At 41.0% G+C, this 19,826-nt stretch overlaps 1 protein-coding gene across 4 annotated transcripts in view; it reads right to left on the bottom strand.

Annotated features, from left to right (window-relative positions):
- CHD7 (chromodomain helicase DNA binding protein 7) overlaps positions 1-19,826 on the bottom strand; it is a 124,580-nt gene that overhangs the window by 68,640 nt on the left and 36,114 nt on the right. For all 4 annotated transcript variants that reach the window (XM_065751896.1, XM_065751897.1, XM_065751898.1 and 1 more), the window contains one exon: positions 17,067-18,921. In XM_065751896.1, coding sequence (XP_065607968.1) covers positions 17,067-18,746 — 1,680 coding nt within the window. In that variant the 5' untranslated portion in view covers positions 18,747-18,921. The remainder of the gene's footprint in view (positions 1-17,066; positions 18,922-19,826) is intronic.

The raw sequence follows: 19,826 nt of genomic DNA on the forward strand, positions 1-19,826 counted from the left end.
TTATTACATCTGATGTGGTCTGTTGTAAGTCATTTAAACAAAATATCCTTTTTTCTTCTCTTTGCCATCTTCTCCTTTCCCCAAGGTGAAAGTGCACTATATCCACAATCAAGAGACAAAATATTTTAGATCCATTATCAAAGAATCACAGATTTGTAGGGGTTGGAAGGGACCTCTAGAGATCATGGAGTCCAACCCCCTGCCAGAGCAGCTCCCTAGCCCAGGTTGCACAGGTAGATGTCCAGGTGGGTCTTGAATGTCTCCAGAGAAGGAGACTCCACCACCTCTCTGTGCAGCTGTGCCACTGCTCCGTCACTGCACTGGGAAGAAGTTCCCACACGCATTTGTGCAGAACTTCCTATGCCTCAGTCTATTTCCATTTCCCCTCATCCTATTGCCACACATTGCTGAGAAGAGTCCAGCCTTGCCCCTTACTTGAGCTAATGTCATCTTTTTCTTTTTTTCTTTATTAAAAAAAGAAAAACAACAACAACAACAACAAAAAAAAACCTACAGCCTGTATTCATGGCTTTTCTGCTACAAAGTAAAATATATATATATATATATATATATATATATATATATATACATATATACATATATACAACAGAACACTCATAACAAGGTGACAGAAAATAATCCTAGTCTAAAACTTTTCCCCCCCATTTTCATACTTCAGTTTACTGACACATCCTGATGAGAAGGTGCTGATCTCAGTATTTCCCAAAAAAGGCCATATTTGGTAAATGTTTTCTGACGTATAATGACATCCACAGTAACTCAATCATCCTGTCCCTATTGTTTATGTCTCCTCCAAGTTTCAAGATGTTTCACTTGCTGTTATTTCAATCTCACAGCACATGTGAGCATACTTACTATTAGGAGATTCACTGCTTAAAATGATCTACAAAGTTAACATTTTATATTGTTGTTTAAAATGCCATTTCCTTAGTTACAAAGAAGTTCCACCGCAGAAGAGAAAAAGAAAATCCGAAGCCTCACTCCCTCTTTTATTTCTGTTAGTTGTTCCATATAACCTGGAGTAACTTTTCTAACCCACTTTTATCTAGAAATTCAAAGGTTGCTCCAACAACCAAATGAGTCACCCCACAAGCAAAATAGTGAACATGCACTATTGTCTTGAGAAAGCAATACAGATAGCCCTAAGAAAAACAATTTCAATTTGCAAACATACTTTGCATATTTTTATACTTATTTTTTACATTTTCAATTAATTACTTCAAATCCTTTAGAACAAAGAATCACCTTAGTTAATGTAACTAATGGAACAAGTTCTACTTCTGCGTAAATAACTTTGACATAAAATCTCAAGCATATAGACTGACTCCTCCTAGCTATTTGTAGACTTGCTGTCTTGTTCAGCACACAGGGTGGGTGAGACACCCAGATCAAATCAGATCTGAATGACTGAGATAATATCCTAAAGAAAAGACCTGCCTTACCTTGAAAACTTAAGTTCAGAAAAGGGACAGACTGCAAAGAGATGGTCTGTGATCAAAGCAGAGAGCATCAGCGAGGATAACTTCCATTTTTTCCCACCACTCTCAACTCACCAAAATGCTTTTCTTTCAAGAAAGGCTTTCTGGTTTATTATTGTTGCTGTTTTGTAAAACAACAACACATTACTAAACATGGATCTCTAGCAAAGGGTTGCCATGGCCCCTCATCTTGAGAAGCATTCACCAGTCATGGCTGCAAGCATCCATTCCATTTGGATAACTACTGGCTTCAGCATCAGAGCTATACAGCCTGACTGTACACTACTAAAAAGCCCCAAATCCTACATCTATCACTGTCTGGCCTCAGGGAACTCCCTGTCTGTCCATCTGGGCTTCCTCATATAAAAGTGGGGAAAACATACTACAGCAAAGTTTAGAAGATGAATTTACTAGTAGATGTTGAAGTTTTTCTTATTATGATTAAAATTACCATAAAAGAGCTTGGTTAGCAATTAGTTCTTCAGCAAGATACAAAAAGAGAGAGTTTGTGAGAAGAGTCAGTTTGCTTTACGAGATAAAGTGATATTCACAACAATGTTTACTGGATAATATACAGCAAATAAACGATCAGGCGGTAGCTCAGACAATACAAGCAAATAAATTAAATAGCAATTTAAACCACAGAAGATCTGAGGGTTAAAGAAGGGGAACAAAGAGAACGTAGCTGTGGATTGCACCCTGCTTCATAGGCACGAGGAACATGTTGTGACAGTCCTACTTCTGACCTTTCTGAACTCTCAGTTTTGCAGCTTGCTATCAATCAGCAAACTCAATCAGCTAAAATATGTATACTAAAATCACACCAACCTTTTTTATTTCCCATAGCTTACTGTTGTTTTGTGAAACTTACTTTCAGCAGACATTTAAAGTATATGCAAACAAAACAAACCAACTATTGCCATACAAACAAAGAATCGTATACTAAACAAAGATGTCATTCTGAAGATATGGGAAAACAACAAAAGAGTCAAAAGCTATCATTTTTAAATAAAAACATATAGATACAAACATTTAATTTTCACTGTGTTCTTTAAATTATCTCCCCTAATTTCTATCTCTCTTCCCAAAACAGAGTTGTTTAGAATCACTAAGATTGGAAAAGACCTCCAAGATCATCCAGTCCAACCATCCACCTACCATCAGTTTTTCCCCACTAAACCATATCCCTCAGTACAACATCTAAAGGTTTCTTGAGCATATCCAGGGACAGTGACTCCACCAGCTCCCTGGACAGCCTGTTCCAGCATCTGACCACTCTTTCAGAGAAGAAATTCTTCCTAACACCCAACCAGAAACTCCCCTGGTGCAACTTCAGGTCATTTCCAATACATTCAAAAGAAAAAGCAACAGAAAAATTCAGCTGAATCACGTGTTCCTCTTGGTTACATACTCAAGAAATCATCTCTTCTGTCTCATAGAAGACACTCAGTCCTCATGTAAAGAAAATTCTAAAGAAGTAAACCAAAACATGATGGAAAGGCAGGTTTTTTTCCTTCTCCCTCCCCCATCTCTAAATAGAAATGAAATAAAGTCTGCAAAGAGCGACTTGAGACGGCTTTTGTACGTTTGTTTTAGGTGCAAACCTAAATATTAGGGAAAAGCAGTTATTCTGGAAAAGCCTCTCCGATATCCTAAAATCTAACCAACCTTCAAACACCTGCAGTTCATCAACTTACAGAAATCTGAATGCAAAAGGTATAATATATCTTCAGCAGCAATTCATTTTACACCAACGATACACATTTTATGAGAGAAAAACTACTAAAGATTTAATGGTGCCAATTAAAAAGCCGAGAGTTTGAATGGTTCGATGGCTGAGTCACAGACCTTTGCCTGTAATAGGTTCCATTACAGCCCTGAGCTCAAGCTGTGGGAAGAGGTTTGCAGATGAGTAAAAGGAATCGGTATTTCTAAATGTTATTGCAAAGGAAGGTGCCCTTTAAGCACTGCACAGTTGTGACTGTATCAGTTTGTGCTTCTCCAGATTCCTCGCTTCAATTTAGAAGTTCCAAAATTTGCAGACACAACTGTGAATACTTTGGCAGAGATGAAGCCCATCAGCATGAAGCCCTCACAAATTTAATTACCATTTCATACACGTGTTCAAATTTGAAGCACTTCAGTACTTATAATTTTTGTTAACACTCCTGATTTTTGGTGTTCATTTATGTTTTCAGGTAACAAGGTAAGACCAGATAGCTCAAGATTAAAGAAATTTGGACTTTAACACAGGATGTCTACAAGCAACCAGTGAGAAGAAAATTAAATGTTAATATGCATCTCATGACAGCTCCTGCTAAAAACAGGGAAATATCTGTGTAATAGCACAATACTGTAATTGTATACAATTCTGATATTTCGCATCAACAACTATTATCCTTACAATAGACACATGCATGGACTATCTTGAAGGAGAAGAGTAGAGACTTCAGATGTGGCACTTTAAGAAAATGCCAGCAGATCCTACTAAAGCAAAGAAAAAGAATCAAGATGAAAGGTAAAACTGGCACAAGAACAAACGGAGTATAAAGCCAGCGATTAATACATTTAGGACAGACAGTCTGACGTGTGTTTCAAGAGTCAGTGTAATCAGATTTGGGTCAGGATCTGCAAAAAGGGCACTGAAAGCAAAAGCCGAGTATTCTTTAAATTGAAGTTTTGTAAGTTTATGAAAAGTACTTTCTAAGATGGCAATGTGACAGCCAGAGGCACAGCTCAAGAGACCATGCAATCTTCACAAGTATCCTTCTCTTAATAACTAGCAATGGTAAAAATCACAAAATCACAGAATCACAGGGGTTGGAAAGGACCTCCAGAGATCACCTAGTCCAGCTCCCTGCCAAAGCAGCTCCCTGCAGCAGGTTGCACAGGTAGGTGAACAGATTCTTGAATACCTCCAGAGAAGGAGACACCCCAGCCTCTCCAGGCAGACCATTCCAGTGCTCCATCACCCTCACCATGAAGCTCTTTCCCACACTGGTGTGAAACTTCCTATGTTCAAGTTTATGGTCATTTCCCCTTCTGTCCCCAAAGACCACTTAAAAGAAGGTGGCCATATCCCTTTGTCTCCTATACTTAAGATGTTTATAAACATTAATAAGAACCTCAAATAACAAATAAACAATAAGATCTTGTTTTGATGTAATAAATATTTATTTTAACAAACAATTTGGAATTCAATAAATATTGGATATTCTAGTTCAAAAAATGGTTAAATGTGCTTAGAGTACCTATTTTCATTTAATATTCTAGGGAAGGGACATCTCGATTAAGCAAACAAACAGGGTGAGTAAGCCAAGCTTACCAAATTTCACATTCAAACCTGAAAAGAAAGGCTGATGGCCCCCAAAGGTTTCTATAGTTAGGCTGCCCAATATAGTCAGAAAGAAAGAGCCATTACCTCTTTCATAAGCCTTACTTGGCTCACATCCTTAAAGCCTCCCAGCTATAAACACAAGTACTCTAACACCATAAGGAAAACCCCTGTGATTTCATGTGTTTGTATTTAGTGCATCCTTCTTTGAGTAATAACTGCCTTTGTTCATATCACAGCCCATGTACAAAATGCAGTAGTGCTACCTGATGCAGGAAGGTACCACAGTTCCAAGGCCTGATTACAATGGCTTTTCTATTCCTTATTTGCACAACTTTCCAAAAAGATTGCAGAAGTCGTTTTTATTTTGAGGATTCTAGATAATAAAGGTTTGAGGAAAGTAGAAGCAAGAAATTTATGAAATAACCAGACAACAGTTTCTGATTTACACAGCTACAGTATTTTAGTATTAGTGACACACCTCTATGGAGTGGGTGAGTGCAGGAGATGCTGGTATCCAACTGCTGCACGTCTTTGATTTGCAATAGGAATATAACCAAAACAAGCTCCTGCGAGAATTTCACCTCTTTCTTTTTCACGTTCTGTTAGAAAGCTTGTTCCTCCTCACGAGCATTCTGCACACAATGTCCCTAACAGATGAGATGTGAATCAAACAGTATAAAAGATGACAGAACAAACCCTTCCTTTAAAATTGCTTTCCAAAGAAACTGCACCAGGGCTCAGAGAGCAGAGCCCTCAGCCTGCCTCGATGGCTCTCAGTCCCACTAATCACCACACCCATCTCCACCCATGGAGGCAATTAGGTGGTTCACATCAGTGATTTGGTTTTGGCTGAACTCCTACAAATGAGCGTAGAGATGCCCAAAAGAGATGGAGAGAAGCAAATTTTCATCTTTTGCACCTATATGTACATACATCAGAGCTAAACAGGCAATGTGGCCGAAAAAGAAATACAACATCCAGGTCAGAATTCAACTACTCACAGCCCAGGTTTTCTCTATAACACATTTCTCCCCACTACTTTTTCTTTGCTTTTGAACACAAGCATCTGCTTCTTCAGCATCTGCAGCTCAGAGGAAGTGTTCAGAAGCTAAAAGAAAAAAACATACTGATTGATTCTTCCACAGCTTTATGTTTGTGGCTTTCCAGCCATAAACTGGTGTTTTTCTAAGGCTGACATAAGGGATTTATTTTCACATGTTTTGGGCCCTCCAGATCTACATGAGAACCTTTGACTATCCAATCTAGACAAAGTAGAAGTGCTTTAAACGCAGAACGCTATATTCTGAAGCTTCATCATTAAAAGACAAAGCAGAATTGGGAGACTACTTCCCCAAGCTTTTTGCCTTTTTGAGGACACAAACATGTAACAAGCTCATGCAACTGCTGAGGACAGAGCCACATTACCCCACTGCTGCCACAGATGCCCCTCAGTCAGCCAACAGGCAGAAGAGGGCGGAGGACTGTGGCCTGCATGACACCAGGCGTACCCTGAACAGCCCATTTCCAACCTGACAAATGGAAACACTGATAGGGTTTGCTGGCCCCACCAGCCTGCTCCAACTGACTCACATTACTCATGTGTTCTCTGGTGGAAGAAGTCAGCAGACGTGCAGGGGACACACTGCAAGCTACAGGCGTTCTTTCTAGGTGCTTACTAACATCAACCCGTGAGACAATTCAGGTAGCAGACCAGACCTCAGTCTAACCAGGTCCAGGCTGAAGCAAGACTACAACATTCTGCTGGAAATTTTCCCTAATGTAACCATTAATTTGTAAGCCACTGGTTGTTCCCCAGCAATTCCAATTAAAAACCTTCTCTACGTGCGCCGTTGCTTAGTAGGTAAACTTACTAGGGTCTCCAGAGTGAGTGGACACAGCAGGCTGGAGTCACCAACTTGAGGAGACCTTAATGGATGCCCGTGAATACAAAGCCAGAAGAGACTGACAGTAATCAATTTTATTTTTCTCCTGAGGTGGGAAGACAGCAGTTCTTCAAATGGCCTCCCCATTGCAGTATTTTATTAACTTCAGCATGACAAAGTGGGCTGGAAATCACATACTTCTTTGAATGCAAATCCTTTGATGTTATATATGCTGCCCAAGATCCATTTATGTCAAAGAGCCCAAGATACTTCTTAAGCTCTCGCTCTTTAGTCACAGCACCAAATAAAGTCTTTGAATGCGTTATCTACTATGCATATGATGACACGTCATAGCCAGGCCTTTTTCCAGCTCCTGGAGTAATTGAACTAAATAACAATGAAGTCAGAAAATAACATTAAAACTAAACTCACCCCCTGCCTTCAAAAAAAAACCCACGCTTCCGTCTCTGCGGACGAACACTGCGTTTAGAGGTACCAATTGAGATAACTCTTAATTATAGTGTCTAAGTCATATTTTACTTATCCAGCCAGTCTGATTAACATTGTTCTACGAAACACTAAGCACCTTATCTTTAGTAAAAGACCACCTAATGAGCTCCAGCTGTTCTTTATAAAACCTGTAGTACAATGTAAAAATCCCTACATAGTGGGTCTCAAGTGCAACGTGCCTACACAGTATCAGGTTTTAATTCCACCAGAATCGTGTCTAAAGCAACTCATTACAACCTGCTCCCCTCCACCACCAAACTCAAGGCACAGCTCGGAACGCAGCTCCCTGCTTTTAGGATTGAGCCCATTAGGGTTACTTTCCCCAAGCCACAGCAGTCACATATTGATTACAGCCTCACTCCCAACTGCACAACCTTTGCCATTCAGCAGCAGGAACCAGCAGCAGAAATAGCTGATGGTAAGCTGAGCTTTAGCCTTCAGTTTGTGGCCACTGTGACAGTTTCTGGCTGCTAATGCGTGTCTTCCTCCATTATCCTATCCAGATGCACACTTCTGACAAAGTGCAGCCAAGCAAAATACTTCTGTGTTACGTGACGAGGAAAAGAAGTTTCTGATCTACATGGAGCTGTGTATTAAAAGAAGGGAACTTCAGGGACTGCTCTGCAGCCTCATGGTTAGCACTGCTACAGAGCACCGTACAAGCATTCAGGAATATTAACAATATAGCCATGAAACAAGAGGTTAAAAGCAATCTGTCACAGGTAGCAAGAATTCCCCTACATCCCAAAATGTCTTAGTCACAGTCTTCATCTTCTTGAAATATTCCAAGGGAGCATAGTGGAGTAAAAGTCCTAAGTAGTCTCCCAGTATTACAGGCATTTATCCATATTTCCACAACTGACTGTCTTTGCCACAGTGAATATTTGCAATACCCCATTAATAAATTGAGATATGAATAATAACTGTAAAGCCCAAAATTTCACATAGGTTTACTGTGCTTCACACGCAGTTCTCTATGGAAAAGCAGAGCTCAACACTTTACAGTAAGCACTGCTTTAAGTTCAAACAAGCACTATATATTACGATCCTCCCCCTGTATTTAGCAACAATTGGCTGGTAGTGGAAGACTTCTTCCAAAAATAAAATAAAGGACTTCATATCATTAAGTGCTCACATGTAAGGAAAGTTACAGTATTATCACAGTTATCAGAGTCTTTCAGGGCCAAAAGAGATATGAAGTACCAGAATGCAAGTGGATGGAGGGCCATCTGGAGAGGGGGAGAGATGGAAAAGAAGAGTGTAAAGAATAAAGTTCATACTGACAACTTGATTTTAAGAAGTTACTTATGAAACTTGTTACTCATTCTCTCTCTCTCTCTCATTATAAAAGCATTAAAAATCAAAATCTATAGAAAATTAAATTCTTAATTACTATGGTCACTATATTCTTTGGCTGCAGGAGTTACACAAGACATAATAAAATACTATCTAAGAACAATTAAAATTTACTAACGCTTTTCTAATTCAACTGATTCACTTACTCAGCCTGACAAAAAAAAAAAGAAAAGGTCTGCTTTAAGTGGGTGTACATTCCTTCTGGAAACTCGTACTGCGTGTGAAAATTTCTTCTTGGAAGAAAATAAATTTACGTCAAACAAAACATAAAAAGTGAAAGCCAAAATTTTCCTGTTTGGCTTTCCCTAAAACATGCTATATCAATGTAAAGTAAATCATAAAATCACTCAGGTTGGAAAAGACCTTAAAGATCATCCAGTCTAACCACAACCTAACCATACTACCCTAACTCTAACAACCCATCCTCTAAATCATGTCGCTGAGCCCCACATCCAAGAAACATTCTGTGCTGTATACTGAAATGTTGCATTCTTGGAGATCAACTCAGCAGGAACAGCATTGTTACTAACCTTGTCCAGCACCTGAGAGATATGTAACCAAAATACTTTTAAGATAATGTATCAAGATCAATAAAAGGCAGTAAAAATGTTGATTCAGGAGTTTATAAATCAAATTCATGCTCAGACCACTAAGCCATCCTATCTATCACTTCTGTTTCATCATAAGGAAGTCTTAGAAATGAATTTGAGTTTTATTTCTAAGTTTTATTGCTTCTAAATGATTATGTTGAGGGGAAAAAAAAAACCTCAAGGAAAACAATTCACTGATAGATATAGGAGACGTCTTCCCTCATTTCAGTGCACATGATGCACATATTACAAAATGGCACAGCTCTCTTTGCTGGAAAGATGGCATTCTTTTATCTCCTCAGTAACAAAACAGCTGCAAATATCTCAGGTGGAAGAAGAGTTCTTTTATAAAGAATAGAAATACACTTCTAAAGTCAAATCACTTACATTTGTCTGGAAAAAAAGGAGCAAAAGGGGAAAGGTAAAAAAAAAACAACAAAAAACGAACAAGCAAACACTAAGAATCTGATTGTTGTTATAGTTCAACAAAACAAGACCAAGCTTTGGCTTCTCTTGGAGGTTCTAACCTATCAAAACTGTGAGGACACTAGAGCTGGTAACTGAGAGCAATTTCTGCAGAGCCCTGCCTGATGTAAGGGTATTAAAGGCCATTCAATTAAAGCCCAGAGGAAGGGGCAGCCCCTGCCTTCTCAGGCATTCCCACTCCTGCACCACCAGCTGGGCAATTCTGAGGTCAGCGTGAGCAGATGCTGGAATGTGACCCAGCCAGATGCGACCTGGCCAGAGGAGCATCCCTAACAGCACAAGGGCTCACTGAACGATTATGTGTGCCGACATAAAGAAGGGGTCAGGATTCTGGATCCCAGATTTTACCTAGGTTTCTGTGAACTTTATTTCAGCACTGACCAGCGAGAGCTCAGGAGCCAGGTGGCTCAAGCAGAGAGCACATGGGCAGTGGCTCCCTGAACTTCTCCATCTCCACTTGAGCACCAGCTGCTGGCCATTTCCTCTCTGTCACTCCTGCTCAGTGCTGCTCCACTATGTCAGCTCCCTTTTGCATCCCTTTCCCTAAGCACTGCTTCCTGCCCACGTTTCCTACCACACTCTCCAGAACCAGTTTGCTTCTACTGCTCCTGAGAGCCTCAGCATCAGTCAAAATGAAGATTTGCACAAAGAGATGTTTTAATTAGAGGAGGGGGGAATTCAAGGATGTTTCTTGCTCCTGAGCTGCTTGACTTTAAATTGCTGACTGAAAAAACAAAACAAAAACAAAAAAAACCAACCCACAAATGTTATGATCTTATCTACGTATATCTCAAAGGAAAAACCTGGCAGTTTGTTCCCCAAACCCAGACCACGCTACCACTTGTAAATACGTATCCATAGAATTAAAGAATGTAGGCTACTAGAAATCTCTCAAAGAGCATTAAGAAAGCAACAGAAGTTACAAATACGGCATATTTGGTGCAATTCTGAGATACTTTTCAGGTGATATCACCTCTTTTAAAGAAATCTCATTACAGCTTGTTAGTTTCATAGCTAACTGAATTATTAGTTCTTTCATTATAATTAAACTTAAAAAACTCCCAACGTCAAAAGCATTGTCCCTCTGAACTGAGGGAGGAAACAGCCTCTAAAGGCAAATGTTAAAAATCCAGCTTCAAAGACAAGGTGTTTCACCAGAGTGCAACCAGGTACATCTGCTGTCCTCAGAGGTTAGAAAGAGGAGGGCACTTAGTCCACAGCTGGTAGTGTAAAACCAACAGATACCTCAAATTCCACGCATAAGTTGGATGGAAGACCTGGAGGACTCACAATAAAAACACGGGAAATTACTGATTCAACTGCAACTTACTCTTGACCAAAATTGTCACTGCATTTAAAGAAAGAGAAAATAAAAGTCAAGTGTTTCTCCTTTCACTTGCTCACACGTTACAGTGCTTTAAGTTAAAGCTGACAGTGGTACGGATAGGAGGGTTCCTTCTACTATATCAGCTTTCAATTGTGAAAAAAGCTTCCCTGAAACAACAGATTTAAATTTGTTCAAATAAACATAAAACATAAGAATGTGTTCAGTCATGGAAAAAGAAGACGATTGCCAAATCCCACTGGAAGCGACCACCAGCAGATGAAAGCACAGTATTTAAGAACTGAAGAACAGCACGGTTTTAAAATATTTCTAGTTAGGTGATTCCCCAGATAAACCAAATAAGTCCGGAGAAAAAACACATTCGGGTCACCAACGTATCACAGAAAGTTTCAACACAATCATGCTGAGGAACAAGTCTGGTAACTCTTAAGCCCTTGAAATTGGTATGCTGATGCAGACTTGTATTTTTATGCTAATGCTGCAAAATAGCTTTACCCAAAACTCCAGAGCAGATAATTTAACAGCACAAATTATTCTCACTGGAGTCAAATCACTGCACCTGAGGGAAGAGGTATTCTTGAAGCTGCCTGCACCTCTTTAACACTTAAAAAACAAAAAAATCTGTAGCAAAACCACCTCAAAACTGCAAATCTTTGGCCCAAAGGCCTACTTGCTCCAGAACCACTCTAACCTCCCATTTATAAGAGCACATAGAGCCTTCTGAAGGCTGAGGAGGAAATAAGTTTTTTGATCCCTTAATTCCAATTATTAGACTGGAATACATCTAAGGAGTTTTGTAATACCAACTTCTGTGTCTTGGCAAAAGCGTTAGATATCAGTTATCACATCCTTTGAGAGACCTGGATGTGAACGAGCTCAAAGCTGAACTAAGCTATCAGTACCCCAAGATACCAGCTAGAAGTGGAAGAGCCTCTCTATCAAAACAAGATGTGCCCACCAGTGTTGACAAAATTTTTTTTATTTTATTCTTTAAATTTTTGGAGCTGTTCTCCTCATTTACAAGAAAACAGTAAAAAAAAATCTAAAATCTAAAAATCTAAAGTATCTGAGAAAGTTTTCCCAGGAGTGGTGGGATACTGCTTCTGCATATTCATTTATGGGAAAAATCCTAGACACTTGAAGATATCAACATTCTTTACCAAATACAATTCCAGTATGCACACTGAAAGCTAATTAGTTATGCAAAGACAGTAAGGAGATGAGGAGTTCCTCTCCCTACTATTCCCAGGCATTAAAAAATGCAAGTACTCAGGAAAATCAACTTCATTTCAGCGTGCCAGTAGTACTGACTTAACATGCACTCTCTGCTGAGTTAGGCTATCACTTCAGATCACTCCAGTTGATAACAGTTTGCATTAATACCCTTCTCCATTCTGGCATATCCAAGTATAAATTACGCTGAGGCAGCGTAAGCACCAAGTTTTAATTGCAGAAAGGCCCTGTAACTGGGATGAGTCTGCTGATGACTCAGCTGGACTTTCCCTGCCTCCTCCCCTACAAGGAAGCACAGGAAACGTCAAAAGAATTCATTTATGCTGAACAGAGCCAAGAGTTATCACGTAAAGCCAAGTCACACGCCCACAGGTAAACAAGACAGAATAAATTTGATAGCGAACTGGTAATACAAAACCAAAAACTTCTCCAAAAGAAGCTGGGCATCTTAACCTGGTATGCTTCAACCCTGGCAGCACTGTTGTAGATTCCTACCATTTAATCTAGTATCGAAGCTATTACCATAACTGTTTGTTGTTTAAGTATTCCTATATTTGACTATAAATAATGTAGATCATTTCATATTTACGGTACACACTTAATGAATAGGGCTCGAAACTTCAGCCTACACAGTAGCCAGCAGCTACTGCAAATAAAATGTTCTGTAGAACAAGACGCCCAGCACTGTTTATTCTTGGCAGAAAAAAAACCTCTAACACTCAAATACTTCCAACAGTTTTTGAAAATACAGATATTAAAGAGCAACTGGACAGCGTTAAGAGTCCCTGATATCCTGTCTCTGGTAAGCCTGCGGGAGAGTAAAAAAAGCTAAATACACACACAGGAGATGCATCTTGAGAATGAACTCTCTGCCACTTGTTCATGGCACAGGTCTGATCAGCCAAATGTGGTGCCTTTGAGTTTATCCAACACTGATGCATTTTTCCACACATCTGAGATCAGCATCTCAATGTGCTGTCCCGAGCTCGCCACCTGACAATTTGCTGAACGTCCTGAAAGTGTCCAGGAGACAAACAACCCTTGTTTTCTATTAACTTTCTCCATGCACCCATATCACTCAGTTTTTAAACTACATTCTCCCTTCTCCCCAAACCATCATCCTCTGCCCTTTAAGTGCTGCTCTATTTTCTGAGGCCCAAAGAAGGGACCCAGAGCTGCACAGGACTTGCCGTGTAGGCATACCATGCACAAATGCACCAGCAGAATTGCAATCTGTGTTTTACTCTCCACTACTTCTGTAGCAATGCCTACTGCTCTGTTTTTTTTTGACTGTGGGAGCACATTTTCAGATAGCCATTCAAAAACCAGGATTCTGTTCCTAAGCAGAGATCTTCGTTAGACATTCAAACTGCCCAAGCCTTGATTTACACAGCTTACAGCCAAGCAATTGATCTTCCTGTCATATTTACAGTCATTTAGCTTCATTACTGCAGGCTTCACCTCACTCCTGCACTTGGCACTCAGCTTTATTTGTGTGTGTTAAAGACAGCAGCAAATTTCACTTTCCACTGTTTTCCATGTCATTCATGAATATTTTGGAGGGCAGAAGTCTCACCAGCCCAACACAGATGCCTCCCCTGAGAAAACAAACAAGCTGCTCCCACCCTCTGCTTCGTACCCTGGCCAACCAACTGGCCACCACAGAGCCTGTCTCCCCACCCCACGGCCCTTGCTGAAGAACATTTCCAAAACAAGACTTGAAAATCAAGCACATCAACCGAATGTCCCAATACTGCAGTGGTGCATATAAACACCTATAACTCAGCTGAAGCCAGAAACTCTCTGCTAACAAGGTCCTAATAACCACATCTAACTGTCAGCTATTAATCTAACCCTGCTGAGTTGTCAATCACCAGCTGTACCTCTCAGCCAAAATAAGTAGCAGTTTTGTACACACAGAGAAATAAAGAACTCCAGAATCGACACAGCAATTCTTTTCAAGTTAAAAGCAAAAGAACTTCACTTTCCTTCCAACGTATCTAAAAACAAAACAGTAATTTGGTTAACCACAAGTATTACAGCCTTCCCATGATAAGGCTAGCTTCAAATCACTGAAAAATAATTACTAAGATGGCTTCTGTTGATTTAAAAATGCACAGTGGTCTTCATTTCACCGCCTAAATTCATTTTGTTGTTCCATTTTACACAAATAAAAATCAAACCAGTCATTTAAATAACTGTTGCTCAGTGAACAGTTTCCTGCCAGCTGACATGAAGGAGTGAAGGAGAAACCATGACAGAGGCAGGAGAGCTGCAGATTCTGTATTCAATCTTAAGAGCAGGGTTTTCACACATCTGCATTTTTTTTTTCCCCAGGGGGTGAGGAGGAGCTGGGTTTTCGTTGACTTGAACAATTTATACTTGATCCAAACAGTTTTCCAGGGGGAAATGCCTGCCTGTCAAGTGTTTCATTACTACAGTCAGATCTCAAACTAATTACTTAATGGGAAGGTATGCTAACAATAACTTTTACCAAATGAAAACTTGACAGAAGTAGGCTAAGAGAGAAGTTACTTGGCTAGCTACAACTGTTTGAATTACTGATTTTAATCAAATAATTTGAGTTATAGTGTGGTTTTCCTCTAATTATTTAGTTTCAGCACTTACCTTCAAGTTATTCATCTGCAGATCAAAACTCTGAAATAGTTTGCACAGCTCATTTAAGAGTTGAGCTGCCTGTATTTTACATCACCGGTTAAAAGGAAGAGAATGCCCCAAGAACATTTAAAACACACTCCCATTCTACAAGCAGACGTTCTCCTCCCAAACCATCTGCTGCTGCTAAAAAGAAGTTTACTGGACGATCAGATGAAATCAGAGAATTAACTCCACCGCTGAAGACCACAGCTTTAGAGCACAGCCCTTATTACAGTCACCTTAAGTCTTCCCACATCTCCTCCATCGCTAGCTGTGAAAGATATCAGTAGTGCTGGGCTCCGTCCCTTTAGTTTTACAAGTCTTACATTACCATCTCTACAATTTTCTTTCAAGTTCCTCCTGCTAGATATGCCAGCTCTCTTCACGGTAAAAATCCAAGCATCCAATCTTGTACTTCTTTTCCTGAACCCCAAGCTTTTTTTTTTTCCTTTTCCTTTTTTCTCTTTTTCTTTTTTCTTTTTTCTTTTTTTTTTGCACAGATCTCTCCACATTGCCGTTTACTGTTTTCAAAACTTCTGCTAGTTCTCCTGCATTTTTTGGATGCAGCGTGGGCTGCTAAGCCACGCAGTCAACGACACCATTAAGAACTAACCAGCCAGGAACACACCACTCTAAGGCTGTGCAAGAAGGGTTATTTACACTCTCCAAACAAAGCATGCACATGGAGGGGGAGGGGGAGCCGAGTGGGCAGGGAGAAAGAGGAAAGGCCACCATATGTACAACATTTCACACCTATTTGGTGGGAGGCAGGGGAGAGAAAGGCGGCAGTGAAACTACAGTGTCCCCTTTCAAGGGCAGAGCTCTTCCTCTTCCTTCCAACGAAGACTCTTGTCCTTTCCCTCACCCTGAGGTAGCCGCTGATCTCCCTCCCAGGACTACATCACCCAACAGCATGCTCTGTGCTCCCCCCTTGGAGAATGTGGAAGCCTCTCCCAGCTGCTGAGCTGCTCCATCCACCACTCCTCGTCAGCTGCCTCTCCACAGCACATACATCTGATTCCCAGACCCACCTCACGCTGTGCGGAGCAGCGAACAGAAGCAGCCGGCAGGCAGCGGAGGAGTGGACTGCTGAGCAGCTGCCTTCCTCGCAGTCCTGGGACACTGGCTAGGACAGCTGTTTTTATGATTTATTATATATTATTTATGGCTTATTGTAACATCGTATCATTATGACTGCATTCCAACAATTATCTCCAAATATTTATGGGCAGAGCTACTTGGCATTAATTACCGAGTGGCTTAAAAAAATAATTAAGCCTCTGCTATCTTGGCCACCTATTCATTCAGTATCAAAACCTCTCGAACAATTGACTGATAGAGCCAAAGGCAAGCCATGGCAAACTCAATGATCCCAAAAGGCACTTCTGCAGCTCAACCTTAATGTACTAACATGCAGTCAAACCCACTAAGCTACAGAGGGATCAAGATGTTTTAATGTTTCTAGCTTTTAATTGAAAAATAACGTGGAAGCAATATATTTTTCATCAAAACTCAGCAGATCAGAGCCTCAGAAAAATAGAACTTCTGTCTTATTTGAGATTTCATTTAAGCCTCAGAAGATTTGATTTCAGACTGTGATTCACATCTGCTGTCTTCTGTTGCATAAACTGCTGCCCCATCACTTTTTCAATTACATTACTCTGTGATGAAATAAGTTCATCCAGGACGTTCTTACACCTACGAATATTTCAGTTTTAACTTAAAACCAAACAAACAAAGAAGTCAAAACAAGAGAACATTTATTTAATATTCAAAGAAAATCCTCAGTTTGACTTATAACACAGACTCCTCTTAGCGAGTTGCAAATACAGAAGTTATTAACTTAAACTAGAGTTCCCACACGTGCTTTCCATTTTCCCCTCAAAGGAACCACCACCACCAACAAAAAAAAAGCAGCACTCAGTTTGCCCTGTTGCTATATCATATTTCAGTCTATCCATAAAGCTATCCTGTAATAATTACTGTAAAAAACATTAGCAAACCACAGAACCTTATTTTACCTTTAGCGTCTGTGTACCAATAAAGTCGCATGAGTGAAAAAACAGCGTAGTCAAGCAAGAGCAACTGCTTTGAAGCCACGGATCTCATGCATAGCCAAATGCACTTACAATAACGTAAAACATCCTTTATTCATTGGAAGCGGCTTACCTGAAGGACAGGCACTTTTTGCGGTGTGTTTTGTGGTGACTGGTGAAGCTGTGCCCAAGGCTGATGATGAGGATGTGGCGGTGGTGAAGACTGATGATGTATCCCTGGATGAGACTGCATGGGAGGACAGGTTGGCATTTGCTGTTGAAAAGACTGCTGTTGACTAGGAAGCTGCTGGCCAGATATTAGTCGTTCTTGTATTGCTTGTGGATCCGCAAGGCCAACACCTGGACAACCATTTGGTCTCATGTGCCCACCCATCTCCCGTGGTGTAGAAGACATACCCATAAAAGGACGATTCTGTTGCATGTTTCGGGGGCCCATATTCCTTTGTCCAATTCCCATGGCACCAGGGGGCTGGTGTGATGGCTGAGGGTGGGGTATATTTGGATAACTGCCAACTTCCATTGGTATTCCAGCACTACCAGGCCTGACCTGCGGAGGAGGCGTACCTGCTGGATTACTCATTGCTTTCATAGGTGACATGGGAGGTGGAGAGGCATAAGTTCCCTGAGGCTGTGAAGGGTGCATAGTTTGCGTGTTCATTTGGTTAAGTGAGCCACTAGGGTGGATGGGTTGCTGGTGCATTAGTCCTTGACCACTGTTTGATGGAAATCCTACAGCATTTGGGTATCTTGGTACAGACTGATTCATTGGAGTGTTATTTGTAAGGCCTAAATTCTGATTCATCCCTGTATTATTAACTAATCCCTGATTAAGGTTACTGTAAGGATATCGAGAATACTGCCCTGAGTTGTTTATAGTAGGTGAGGGTACCGTCTGGCTCCGAGAACTAAAATTAAGTGTTTGCGGCCTAACAGCACCCTGCTGGGGAGGATTAGGGGAGAATCTGGGGCTGTGGGCTACTGATTCTCCATGGAGAGCAGTGGGGGGATGGTGGTGAAATTGCTGGACTGAGTGTCGCAAAGAAGGTGCCATACTGGGATTCTGCTGGGGCACATGAGACAAGTGGCCAGGTCCTGAGGTGGCAATGAAAGGGTTTCCCTGATTGAGGCCTTCTTGGCCTTGAGAAAACTGGTTCATCCTCTGCTGTTGCGGCTGACCGTGCTGTTGCATGGAAAAATCACCACGAGCCATGTAGTTTCCCATCTGCTGCATGTGCTGAGGATGGCCCTGCCCCGGGGGTCCGGAGGGTGCCTGTGGCGGCTGTGTTGGTTGCGGCTGTTGCTGCTGCTGCTGGTACGGTGCTCTGATCTGGTCTGGCACTTGAACTGCCCGTGGCCCCCACATCGAGCCACTGTCTACGAAGGGTTGCCCGTGTCTTTCGTTCTGCATGCTGGGATAGACTCCCATCTGACCACTAGCACCGCTGCCGTGAGGAACCTGAGGAACAGGAGGGTTGTGATACTGTGAATGAGGAGACGCGATGCCATTCCCAGGGGCATTGCTTATCATTCTGTTCGGCTGATCCATCAGGTGCATTTTCTGCTGTTCGTATTGATTATAGTGATCAAAATGGGTCAACTTCGCTTGATTTTGATTTGCAGGGGGATGATGAAGAGATGACTGTAAAGAGGGAAATCCTTGATCCATGGGCATTTGCTGCCCCATAGGATTGACTGTGTTTTCAGGATATCCACATTCTCCAAGACCTTCAAGCCCTTCGCTGAAAATATTCCCATCTTCTCCAAACAGACTCATCATTCCTGGATCTGCCATCTCTTTGCAGCACACAGCTCCTTGGAGCTACAACTAGAACGCTAGTCTGCGCTTCACCTCGGCGAGGTGTTTTGTCCTCAAAGCCTTTAATCCTCAACTAATCTCCTTCATGTCATTCCATATTTCCTTAATTCTTTTGGACCACGCAGTGTCAGGCAAAGTCTGGTTACTGCTCCTAGAAGCGGGGGAAGGGAAAGAAAGAAAGGAAAATATTGAAATAAGTAACATCAGGCAACGTAAAGAAAACACAGTTGACTGCTTTCTGTACAGCGATAGCTAGTTTCAGCCCCCGAAACACGTGTTAGAATTCTATGTCGCTTTAAGAAGGTTGCATTATCTTTATCAGAAACTTTATTATGGATAAGGAGTTCAGAAGCGAGCAAAACACTACCCTTAACCTTAAATTAATCCATTCACTACACTTCCTAGTGCTCCTTTCTTGGGTGGAATAGAACAAAAGAACACGACATGCAGCAGCAGCAGCTGCCACAGCAGGTAGGCAGATGCATGAATATAGCCAAGCAGCCCATCTGCCGAACTAAAGCCCTGAAAACGCTCTAGTTACCAACAGCATGTCCTTAACCTTATTCCCTTGAGCTGCGTAATCAGATGAGCAAGCAGAAGCACCAAGTCCTGCGACAGACTCAAGTTAGTTAGAGAGAACAGATTTTTCAACACAGAGGTGACCCTCTAAAATATACTCAACTCCAAGACTCCGTGCTTAGGGAAAAAAAATACATAGTTGTTTCTTATGCGTTTGTTCGTTTTAAAAATGCAATTTATCTTAACAGAATTACAAACTGAAAGACAACTTGTCATGTCCACCCATTTCAGCAAAACTATATGCTTAATTTGTGTAAGAAAATTAAAATTCTTCATTTTATGACCCCCCATTTTACGTGGGTTTCTGAACCCATGCCATCATTTCCTCAACATTATCACCATCCTTTATTATGCATCTTCAAGTAATCACGAGACTAATAGCAACTATGGCAATACAGAAGACCACACTGAAGTTTTGTTCTGCCCAAATTTACCATGTATAACTCGCTAATGAGAATTAGCCATGCCAAAAGAAAT

Source organism: Cyrtonyx montezumae, unplaced genomic scaffold (assembly GCF_038088225.1).
Source record: "Cyrtonyx montezumae isolate F1298 unplaced genomic scaffold, pur_monq_1.0 scaffold_8, whole genome shotgun sequence".
Lineage (NCBI taxonomy): Eukaryota > Metazoa > Chordata > Aves > Galliformes > Odontophoridae > Cyrtonyx > Cyrtonyx montezumae.